Raw genomic sequence first — 12,420 nt, 5'->3', positions numbered from 1 at the left:
ACCACACCCCACCAGTACTCTTTCTTTAATCTCTTTCACTGCCAGTTTCCCCTGTCTCTCCCTTTGTCCCTACAGCTACATCTCAGGCTGTCCTCTTCAAACTACAGAAGAGGGAGTATTCCACAGCTTAAACTGAATCATGGCTGACAGGGTTTGGGTCTCTGCCCCCATGAAATCTCATGTCAAATTGTAATCCTCACTGTTGGAGGTGGGGCCTGGTGAGAGGTGATTGTATAATGGGGGTGATTTCTAATGGTTTAGCACCCCCCTACCCCCTTAGTACTGTATAGTGAGTGAGTTCTCCTGAGATTGTTTAAAAGCGTGTGGCACCTCCCCACCACCCGACTCACTCTCTCTGTCCTGCTCCTGCCGTGTGAGACGTCTTCTCATGCTTTGCCTTCCACCATGAGTAAAACGCCCTGAGGCTTCCCCAGGAACAGATGCTACCATGCTTCCCGTACATCCTGTAGAACCATGAGCCAGTTCAACTGCTTTTCTTCATAAATTACCCAATCTCAGGCATTTCTTTATAGCAGTGCAAGAACTGACTAATATAATGGCTGACTTCCCTACTGACAAAGTTAAAATTGAGAAAATCCTATTTTCTTTCTCACTTTCCTTAAACTTCTGGTACCTGTTAACTGCTTGCCTACTTAAACAGAGTTGATAAATGAACAACAGTCAAGTCTCAACTGGACTGCTCAGAACCAGGCATGCATAGATGGACAGGGTTTTTGTTCTTGGAACATGTACATTTGAGGTTGGATTTCATATTTTCCTCTGCAATTCCGATTTTAAAACAAATCAGTATGTAGCTAAAGGAAACATATTTATAGTTAGATGAACCTATAGGTACCAGTTTGCAACATGTGTGTCTTACGAGGTTTTTTTTTTTTTGAATACTACTTTCTTAGTTCATTTGTGCTGCTATAACAAAAATACTTGAGACTGAATAATTTATAAATAAGACATTTATTTCTCACAGTTCTGGAGGCTGGGAAGTTCAAGATCAAGGTGCTGACAGGTTTGGTGTCCGGTGAGGGTCTGTTCTCTGCTTCCAAGATGGTGCCTTGTTGCTGTGTCCTCATGTGGTGAAAGCCAGAAGGAAAAAAGGGCCTCGGCTGGCTCCCTCTAGCCATTGTATAGCAGTGCTAATCCGTTCATGAAGGTGAAGCCCTCATGATGCAGTCATTTCCCAAAAGGCCTCACCTCCCAATACCACAATATTGGGGATTGAGTTTCAGCACATGAATTTTGGGGCACATTCAGACTATAGCAAATACTTACATTCTATTAGTTGAAGTGGTTTATTTGTTCTGTCACTCACCTGTGATAGAAGGGCTTCCCAAACTGCCTTGAATGCCCAACATCTGTATTCCCATCATCTAACACAGGGAGTGACACAACAAAGTGTGTCAAGTGAGGGAATCAATGGATAGTTGGTTCTGAACCATTGTTTACAAGGGTGTTGTGTCAAGTGAGGGAATCAGTGAGTGAATGGTTCTGAACCATTGTTTACAAGGGCTCCAGGTGACAGAGGTTGGAACTTCTACACAAATCCCCATCCAGTCTATTACCCTATGGGTCCTGGCCAGGAGCAGAAGTGAGGATTGAGAAGGCCCATGCCACTTACCATGTGGTTGGATCTGTCCTTAATAACCCCATGCATTTGTGAGGGGGTCACACCCTTATCTCTTGGTATATCACCCCTTGGGTGACTTGTTTGTGCCTTGTGAAAATTTGCTGCTTTAGTAAGTCTTTTCCATAACAACTTTCATGTTTTATGACCATACATTGATTCTCTTCCTCCTCCACCACCCAAAAAGAAACCAAAGACCAAGGTTATTAAATACATGTTTCAATGGTTGCCATCTAGATTTTGTCTATATACTCTGCTTACATTTGTTCCACAGAAAAAATATGAATTTTTTTTTTCCCCTTTTCACTCTATGGCCAGCACCTTTACTGGGGTCCAGAAAACCACCAATAAAATATGCTTTAGCAGCATTTGGTTGTAATTTGTGACATTTTCAAAACACTGTGCAATTGGAAAGATTGAGAGTGTAATTACTTGATGCTCAGCTTTAGGTTTAGCTGTTTTTTTTTTTTTTTAAGGCACATTATTGAATGGAATCCCTTTTAAAGAAGTTCTTGCCAATTACCCACATGACACTCTGGCCCTGAAGGGCTTTACTGGCGTGTGAATAGTTTGTCATGTGAAATTCTGAGGTTTTTCAGGGTCCTGTGGAGGTTTTTGGTAATAAATGCTGGGTGGAGGAAGTCGGGAGGCTTGGATAACAATGTGGTTTCAACTACATTGTTGGGTATCAGAAATCACATGAGGCAACTTTGAGCTTAGAAACCTGTTTTCTTAACACTTCATCCATCACAGAAGAGAGCCAGAAAAGCCCTGTCCTCCCCACCCCCAGTACCTTGAGGCAGTGTGTAGGCATCTACAGGTAGATGCCTCCATTTAAGTGCGGCATAGAGTCTGGGGTGGGGGTGGGGAGGAAACATGTGGTTTATATTCAGCAAGATGGTTCCCTCCAAGGCCCCCTAATGCTTTCAAGATGCTGATAGAGCCATTAATAGCTCTTGGAGAAAGAGTAGATTTTCAATTAAGATGAAGCCAATTTTGGATAAATAGTTGGTAGTATTATCAGCCTAAAATAAACTTAAGAGTGTGCTGGGGGATGGGCGGGGGTGGATATCAGGACTTCTGGAGTGGAGGAGTAAGGAGCTTGGCAAATCCTCTTCCCAAAAAGCAATGACAAAACTGGACAAAATGGTGAAAATCAACCATTTCTAGACTCTGGAAATCAACCACTGGTATGCAAAAAATTGAGAAGCATTTATTAAAGAAAAACTATGGCACCTTGGTTATTAACACTAGGCGTCTGTGATGTTTTATTCTGGGGCTGCTTCCATCACCCCATCCCCACCCCCACTGTTTCATCTGTGTAGTGGCTCTGCCTGAGCAGGCTAGTCTGTGGAAACAAGCAGCTCTGCTGTCAGTGGGGCCTGACTTGATTGGGAATACAGTGCATACCCAGGGGTTTCAGTAAAAACAGCAGTGATCTTAATGGCAAGAAATCAGGGAAGACAACTTCTGAGTTAGTCTGAGGCTGCAGTGCTAGTTGTGGCAAGCAACAGACCAGCAAACCAGCTAGGAATTTAAGAAGGGAGATCCAGAGAATGAGATAGGCACAGTGGATCTTGATAAGCTCATATGTGTTCCTGGTGGTCTGGAAGGCTGTGCACATGGGCAAGGCTGTGTGCAGGCTCAAGGGAAGTCAGAGTGGAGCCCATCTATCAACTCATCATCTCTGGTTGAGTAGTCTGGAAGGCTGTGCACGTGGGCAAGGCTGTGTGCAGGCTCAAGGGAAGTCAGAATGGAGCCCATCTATCAACTCATCATCCTTAATCATCCCTGGTTAGGCCTAGTTCTTGTGCAGGGAAGACATGAGAAAGCCCAGTAGGAAGTAAAAGCCAAATCAGACTTATAAACTGCCTGATCTTTGTATGTGTTTTTCCTAACCCACACACAGTTCCATTGGCAAAATGTGAATGCCTTACTGGCTTAAAGTTCTTAAGTTTAACTTCCGACCAGTCATGGCTGACCACTAAACTATGCTGACAGAGTGACCCTTAGGAAGTCAGGCATGTTGGCGTATATCTGTAATCCTAGCATTTTGTGAGGCCCAGGTGGGCGGATCACGAGGTCAGGAGGTTTTGTTTTTTTTTTGTAAAAATACAAAAAAAAAAAAGAAAAAAAATTAGCTGGGTGTGGTGGTGGGTGCCTGTAATCCCAGCTACTTGGGAGGGTGAGGCAGGATAATCGCTGGAACCCAGGAAGGCAGAGGTTGCAGTGAGCCAAGATTGTGCCACTGCACTCCAGCCTGGGCAACAAGAGCAAGACTCCATCTCAAAACAAACAAAGTAAAAACAAAAACAAATTAAAAAGAAAAAAATGAACAAAAACATCAGTGGCCATACACTGCAGGGAAGATAAGACTGTATGGAATTAGTGCTGTTAAGCCACTAAACACAAGTAAAGTCAACTCCCAGTGGGGTCAGAATCCAGAATTGCTGCAGCATATTATCTAAAGTGTTGAGTTTTACACAAAAAAATTGTAAGACGTGAAAAAGGGAAGTATGACCCATTAATGGAGGGGAAAAAGCAGTCAACAGAAAGTATCTCTGTAGGATCCCAGATGTTGGACCTAGCAGACAAATATTTCAAAGTAGCTATTATAAGTATGTTCAAAGAATAACAGGAAAGCATGTTTAAAGAAATAAAAGTATGACAACAATTGCTCATCAAATGGAGAATATCAGTAACAGGAAATATTAAAGAACCAAATGAAAACTCTGGAGTTGGAAGGGCAATAACTAAAATAAAAAATTCATTAGAGGGGCTCCACAGCAGATTTGAACTGGTATAAAAATCAGCAAAAATGTGGAGAGTTCAATAGGGATTCCCAATCTGAAGAACAGAAAAAAATTAAGGGAAAAGTCCAAACTCAGACTCGTGGAATACCATAAAGTGTACTAACATACTCATAATCATGGCCCCAGAAGGAGAAGAAGGGGGCAGAAAAATGTTAGATTAATTGCTGAAAGTTGCCAAATTTTATGAAAAATATGTATTAATATATTCAAATGGCACAACCCAAATAGAATAAGTACAAAGAGATCCACATCTATTTACAACGTAGTCAAATTTGTTGAAAGCCAAAAACAAAGATTTGGAAAGAGGCAAAAAAATGACTCATCACGTGCAGAAAAATGACATTATTATTATTTTTGAGGTGGAATCTCGCTCTGTCTGCCAGGCTGGAGTACAGTGGTGCAATCTCGGCTCACTGCAAGCTCCACCTCCCAGGTTCACGCCGTTCTCCTGCCTCAGCCTCCTGAGTAGCTGGGACTACAGGCGCTCACCACAACGTCCAGCTAATTTTTTGTATTTTTAGTAGAGATGGGGTTTAACCATGTTAGCCAGGATGGTCTGGATCTCCTGACCTCGTGATCTGCCCGCCTCAGTCTCCCAAAGTGCTGGGATTACAGGCGTGCGCCACTGCGCCCGGCCCAAAAATGACATTATTAATGGCTAAGTTCTCTTCAGAAATAATGGAGGACTGAAGGCAGTTGGTTGCATATTCACAGTACTGAAAGAAAAAAGCCTATCCTCCAAGAATTTAATATCTAATGATACTATGATTCAATAATGAAGGCAAAATACATTCCCAGATAAAGATGGAGAGAAGTTACAGCTACCTAGCTTGCAAGAAGTACTAAAAGAAATCCTTCAGGCTAAAAGGGAATGATACCAGATGGCAGCACAAAAGTAATAAAGTATATTACAAAAAGTAATAAAGCATACTGGTAAATGTAATTAGGTATTAAATATATACTTTTATTTTCTTCTTAAATCATTAAAAAGATATTTTTTCTTTTAAAAGACAATTACAGAATCAATATTTATAAAACTATGGGATTCTAGGAATTCAAAGTTGGTGTAATATCAGAAAACCAATTAATATACCACATTAATAAAGTAACAGAAAAAAGCCACTTGGTTGAGAGAAAGCATTTGACAAAGTTCAACACTCCATAAAAGCTCTCAACAAGCTTAGGACTAGAAGGAAACTTCCTCAGCCTGATAAAGGGCATGCACAAAACAATCTGTACTTGTACAACATCATACTTAATGTGAAAGACTAAATGGCTTCCCCCGATTGAGAACAAGGCTAGGATGTCAGCTTTCGCCACTTCAACTCAATACTGTATTGTAGGTTCTAGCTAGTGCAATAATGTAAGAAAAGCAAGCGGACAAGTAAGTGTATCCAGGCTCGAAAGGAAAATGCGAAGCTGTCTTTATTCTCAGACAACATGATCCTGTATGCAGATAACACAAAGGAATCCACAAAAATTACCAGAACTAATAAATGAGTCCAGCAAGATGTCAGTACTGAACAATATATAAAAATCAATTGTTTCTATATTCTAGCATGGACAGTCAAAGTGGAGTCAAGAAAACTGTTCTCTTTCTAATAGCCTCAAAATTAATAAAATACTTGGAATAAAATGTAAAAAAACAAGTGCAAGTCTTGTATGCTGAAAGCTACCAAACATTGCTGGGAGAAATTAAAATCTGAACAAAAATGGTGGGCATTCTGTGTTCATGGATTGGAAGATTCAGTACTATTAAGGTAGGGTTGTCCCAAGTTGATCTGTAGATTCAATGCAGTTCCTATCAAAATCCCAGCAGACTCCTTTTCCTTTTTAGAACTTGGCAAAGTAATTTTAGGTTTTATGTATGAAATCAAAATAAACTGGAATAGCTGATAGTATTTTTGAAAAATAAGAACTAAGTTGAAAAACTTAAACTTCCTGATTATAAAATTTTACTATAAAGCTACAGCAATTGAGACAGTTATACTGACACAAATACAAGTAAAATGACCAATGCAACTAAGTTGAGAGTACAGAAATAAGCCTTTATGCCTATTGTGATTGACTTATCACAATGGTGCCTAGGCACTTCAGTGTGGGAGAGGATAGTCTTTTTGATGAATGGTGCTGGGACAGTTGGATATCCACATGCAAAAAGATGAAATTACCTCATCCAAACTCAAAAGAGTCAGAAACCTAAATGTAATAGCTAAAACTATAAATGTTTCAAAGTAAAACGTGGGAGAAAAATCTATGATATCTTGGGACAGGCAAATAATTTAGATATGGCATCAAAAGCATGATTTATTAAAGATATTATATATGGGACTTTATCGAAATTCAAAACCTTTGGGCACTTAGAAACCATTAAGAAAATGAAAAGGGTCAGGTGTCAGGTGGGTGTTTTGTTAAAATAATAAGAAAATGAAAAGAGAAGTGATAGACTTGGAAAAAATATTTGTAAATCACATACCTGGTGTAAGATTTGTATTTAGAATGTGTAAAGAGTATGCAAACTCAATAAGACAATCTAATTTTAAAATGGGCAAAACATTTCAATATTTTACCAGTGAAAGCACATGAGGAGCTAATAAGCACATGCAGAGATACTCAACATCATTAGTCAATAGAGAAATGTAAATGACACTGCAAGATACTACTAAGTACCCGTTGGAATGTCTACAATAATTTAAAAACACAGATGATAACAAGTGTTGATGAGGACATGGAGAAATGTGAATGTTCATACATTGCTGGTGGGATGTAGAATGGCACATCTACTTCTTCACTTTGAGAACATTTGGCGGTATCTTTTAAAAAAAGCTAAAGATAAGATTTTTCCATACAACCTACAAATTTCAGTTTAGTATCTACCCAAGAGAGATGAAAATATATGTTCACACACTTCTTGACAAAGGCTTATAGCAGAATTTTTTTATAATAGCCAAAGAGTAGAAACAACTCAAAATGTCCATCAATTGGTGAATGGATAAACAAAATTTGTTATCATGTAATATTATTCAACAATAAAAAGGTGTGAACTACTAATATAAGCTACAATATGGATGAACCTCAATTACATTCATTAAGTGAAAGAAGCCAGATGCAAAATGCTACATATTGGGTGATTCTATTTATGTGAGAAGTCCAGGAAATGCACAGATATAGAGACCAAGAGCAAATTAATGGTTGCCTGGGGTTGGAGATGGGAGTAAAGACTGACTACAAATGAAGATAATTGGTATTTTTGGCATGATGCAAATACTCTATAACTGGATTTTGGTGATGGATATACAACTCTATAAAAGTCACTAAATTGTGTACTTAAGATGGTATGTTTTATTATGCAAATTAGACTTCAATAAAGCTGTTACAAATTGTGCCTGCGGACTCCACTAGTGTTAGTGTATATACCCAAGGCTCCTCAGAAGCTGCTTTTTTTTCTAACCTTCTGTAAAGTGGTAAGCAAGAGAATTCCCTATAGATTTAGAGGGCTCACTAGCGCTACTTTAAACCCGGTAATTTATGGGCCCAATGGGGCAACCTAGGTCTTGGATGTCAGTCAAGTATTTTGAAAGAATGCCAGCAGTGCCAAGGCAGTTGAATCACATGGTTTGTTGTCCCATTTTTCTCACCTAGACGTTCAGTCTTAGTGCTGGCCCTGAGGGTCTGTGTGATAAAGTCAGTTTCAAAGACTTAGAGTGCTGTCTGAAGAGTGTCTGGTCCTCAAGATGCCTGGAGGCCATCTCTACTGCCTATTTCCTTGGAGTCCAGGCCTCCCTTTGTGTTGGCAGTTCTAGCCCCACAGCAGAGGTTCCTTTTGAGATGGACATCTAGAATGGCCAATTCTTTTCGTTCTTCAAACATTCTGAAGTTGTTTTCCTCCTGCAAATCTTCCCTTTGATTATTTTTTTCTTTCACCTTTACTCCATGTGGAAATATAATGCCCCTAAGTGTGATATGAGGTATCAGAGGAACATGGCTTTGGAGTCAACAATACGGTTTAAATTCCAACTCAACTCGCTAGCCATGTGACTTTTGGGCAAGTTTCTTAGCTCCTCTGAGCCTTGTTTTTAGAAATCTGTAGAATGGAGAGAATCATACCCATCACAAAGGGTTAGTGTGAAGATGAAACAAGATCATGTATGGAAAGACTTGAGCACAATTGACCGACATGTAGTTGGTATTCCTTAATTGTTAGAACCAGAGAGTGGGTCAGATCGTGGGCTCTGGGTCTGAATTTGCATTTGTGTTTTTCCACTTCTAGCCAAGTGAGCTGGGACAAATTCTCTCATTTTCTGTGCATCTGTTTCTGCATCTATAAAACTGGCATTGATAGTACCCACCTTATTAGGACAGCCTGAAGATTAAGTGAGTTGATATATAAAGCACTTAGAACACTGCCTGTTATGTAATAAGTTTTATACAAGTGACAGCCACTCTTCTCTCACCAGCCAATACAATGCCCTATTCCTTTGGAGCAACATATTTGATATATGTGCATTAGATGTGAGGATTATAGGGACACAGTGGGCTGTCACCCCACAGATGACCAGGTAGGCCTGGTTCGTCTGGCTGGTGGCCCGCCAGTGGTGGGTTGTGAATTGCCTATCTCACTACATCAAGTGGTAGCAGGGATGTGCTCTGTCATTCCTTTGTCTCAAAGACTACTTCATTGGAGACTGGCTTATGACCTTCGGGCTCTGTAGAATATCTGCAAGTTGGTTGACTTGATTTATTATTAATTACTTCTTCTGCTTTCATTTTAGCTGATTATTTGCCTTGGAACCAACCAAGGCGGCAGCCACTTCGTCTGGAACACAAATACCAGCCAGCATCAGTCAGGTTTGATAATAGGACCACACACCAGGACGATTACCCCATAAAAGGCCTTGTGAAGACCATGAGCTGTAAACCTCTGGCCATGCCAAAGCTCTGTAACATACCCTTGGAGGATGTGACTAACTACAAGATGAGCTACGTGGCCCACCCCGTGGAGAAGCGCTTTGTGCATGAAGCAGAGAAGTTCAGGCCCTGTGAAATCCCCTTTGAAAGCCTTACCACTCATAAACAATCCTACCGGGGCCTGATGGGTGAGCCTGCCAAGAGCTTGAAACCTCTAGCCAGGCCCCCTGGGCTAGACATGCCTTTCTCTAACACCACTGAGTTTCGAGATAAGTACCAAGCTTGGCCAACGCCCCAGATGTTCTCCAAAGCTCCCATCACCTATGTCCCTCCCGAAGACAGGATGGATCTTCTGACAACAGTGCAGGCCCATTACACATACCCTAAGGGTGCCCCAGCTCAGTCCTGCCGACCTGCACCTCAGATTAGGAAAAGCGGTCACTTTGAAGGCTCTTCCACCACCAAGGATGACTACAAGCAGTGGTCCAGCATGCGCACAGAGCCAGTTAAGCCCATTCTCCAGCTGGACTTTCCCACCGAGCCCTTGGACTGCCTGACCACCACCCGGGCCCACTATGTGCCCCACCTGCCTATCAATACCAAAAGCTGTAAGCCTCATTGGTCTGGCCCTCGAGCAAATGTCCCTGTGGAAGGCCAGACCACCTACACCATCAGCTTTACTCCCAAGGAAATGAGCAGGTGCCTAGCTTCATATCTTGAGCCTCCTGGCTACACCTTTGAGGAAGTGGATGCTTTGGGGCACAGGATATACAAGCCGGTTTCTCAGGCAGGCTTTCAGCAGCACAACCATCTTTCTGTGGATGATTCAGAAAACCCCAGCCAGAGGGAGTTGAAAGTGTCAGCCTGATTTTGAATAATTGTAATTTAGAATTTACAAAGTACTTTTAAAAGCAGACAACTGAGAATTATTTGTTGGACAAAAAAAGAATTCCCTAAAATGACAGAAAAAAACAAAAAACAAAACAAAACAAAAAAAACCTTCACCACTTCCAGAGCACTTGAATAAAATGAGAATCACTTGACTCAGGGAAAATGACATTTAATCACCGGCTAATTAACTCCCCTTAACTTCTCCTTTACTGCATCCCCACTCCGTTTCAGGTCCTTTACTTTGTGCTTATGGAATCAAAATTGGTCTCTGAGGTTTTCTCTGATCCAGATGTATTTTATTAATTTAATCATTATATGAACTGACATAATGATTAACCCTTGCCAAGTATGAAGCACCAAAGAATAAATTTTATTTTGGGGGGAATGAATCTGTAGCTCTGTGTGTTTACACCCATGTGCTGGCTGTGCAGACAGTAGTCTGTATTGCTTGGGATCTTTGGGAGATTTTATGCTAGCATCCCCATTGTGTGTCAGTATTGGTGGAGGTGCCTTGGGCCTGGTCTGGTGTCTTGTTTTGGGTTCTCTGTGTGCAGGGCTGCTTCACAAAGCATCCTTCTACCTCTTTACTGCATGACATACCAGCAAGAATACTACTGTTCGATGGGGTGTGGATGTCTGTGGTCACAGGTGATGGAGGGAAAGAGAGGGAGGCAGGGATGCATGAACCTACCAGACCTCTCCCCACCCCCAAGCCGGTACAGGCTATGATTCCAGGGAGAGGAGGGAGAAAAAGTACCCTTGGCAACCAGGCAGTCAACACCTGGTCCTTGAGCTGTGAGCAAAAGCTGTGGGCTCTTCTAAATGCTCAGAGCCTGGAAGAAATTGCCCCAGACTGGCCTGGTTTCTGGAGAGCCTGGATGTGCTTGTCCTAAAATGATAGCTGTGACCAGAGCTGTGACAAAGTTTGACATAGTGGTGAGCCAGATTCTACCCTGGAGTTTCTCTCTTGAGCCTAAGGTTTTTACCACATTTGTTTCTAAGGCCAAGTAATTTAAAGCTATTTTATTTATATTTTTTTATTTGAGCAAAATTGAGGAGGCACTTTGTTAAAGAGGGTTCCATACAGCCAATTAACTTGCAGATTTTGTTTTTAATTGGGCAGAATTGAGGAAAGACTTTGTGCCAGTTAGATGAGCTGATGGGTCTGGGTGAGCCTCACAGAGGGATGCAGACTTCAGTCTGGGGCACTTGACTCTCTCGAGTTCACAGAAGCCTAAAATATACTTCGTGGTCTCAGGGAACTTGGGAGCAGCATGGAGAAGGTGAGGGGAGTTCAGCTCATGTCTGGAACCTTGGGCTTGGGCTCAGGGCCTGGTGGAGGGGCCAGGGGCCTGTTCCTTTCTATCTAGGGTTCTGTCTTTCCATGGCTGTCACCCACCTGACCCAGGCCTCACAGGTCCCCACACCTTGCATCCTCACCATGAGCTTTGTTTTCATTGTTGGGTTGGGATCTATGTTATTTTATCCTCTCATTGGTTTGTATGGGGTCTGAGTGCCTGCCTTTAGGGGTAGAGAGGCTCAGAGTGGTTAATCACCTTTCCCAAGGCCACACAGCACAGAGCAGCAGAGCCAAGGTCAGAATCCAGGTCTTTTGACCCATGGCTCTTCCACAACACCAGGCACCTCCCATCTTCTGTGTCTGAGATCTCCTGGCTCCACAAACTACATCAAACCACATTCTGTCTGAGCCTACTGGAGTTCATTAAGCTAAAGGATTACACTAAGAAGGGTAAGTTTTATTATTACTACTTTGTTTTAACAAATCAAAAAAAATTGACACTTGATTTGAAAAGCCAAATAGTGCTAAAATGCTTATAAAAATATGGCAATCTCTTATGTCCCAGCTGCTTAGCCTTCCTTTGATATTTCCCCAGAGAGAACAGTTTTAAATTATCTATTTTGCTAATACTTATATTCACATTCCTAAGTAATATGCATATACTGCTATGTGCTGATTCATCGACTTTAGACATGCTTTGTTTTGGCAGATGAGGAATTTTGGTTCTCATACACCCCCCGTTTCTCGCCTCTCGGTATAATTATATGACAGTATTTGGTAACATCAAGGCTAATAAGCTTTCCTAATGTTATCAATTGCCAGGAAGGGAGGAAGCTCAAGGATGGGATTGACTGGCTGACTGAGGATCA

The 12,420-nt window shown here is 41.5% G+C and overlaps 1 protein-coding gene across 3 annotated transcripts in view; it reads left to right on the top strand.

The window, feature by feature from the left end:
- Nucleotides 1-10,636, top strand: part of SAXO1 (stabilizer of axonemal microtubules 1) — a 133,425-nt gene extending 122,789 nt beyond the window's left edge. For all 3 annotated transcript variants that reach the window (XM_033237427.1, XM_033237428.1, XM_033237426.1), the window contains one exon: nt 9,225-10,636. In XM_033237427.1, the coding sequence (XP_033093318.1) occupies nt 9,225-10,228 (1,004 nt within the window). In that variant the 3' untranslated portion in view covers nt 10,229-10,636. The remainder of the gene's footprint in view (nt 1-9,224) is intronic.
- Nucleotides 10,637-12,420: the final 1,784 nt, after the last annotated feature.

The sequence above is a fragment of the Trachypithecus francoisi genome, unplaced genomic scaffold, assembly GCF_009764315.1.
Source record: "Trachypithecus francoisi isolate TF-2019V2 unplaced genomic scaffold, Tfra_2.0 Lachesis_group16, whole genome shotgun sequence".
NCBI lineage: Eukaryota > Metazoa > Chordata > Mammalia > Primates > Cercopithecidae > Trachypithecus > Trachypithecus francoisi.
The sequence above is the reverse complement of the archived record's forward strand: the minus strand, read 5'-3'. Positions and strand labels throughout refer to the sequence as shown.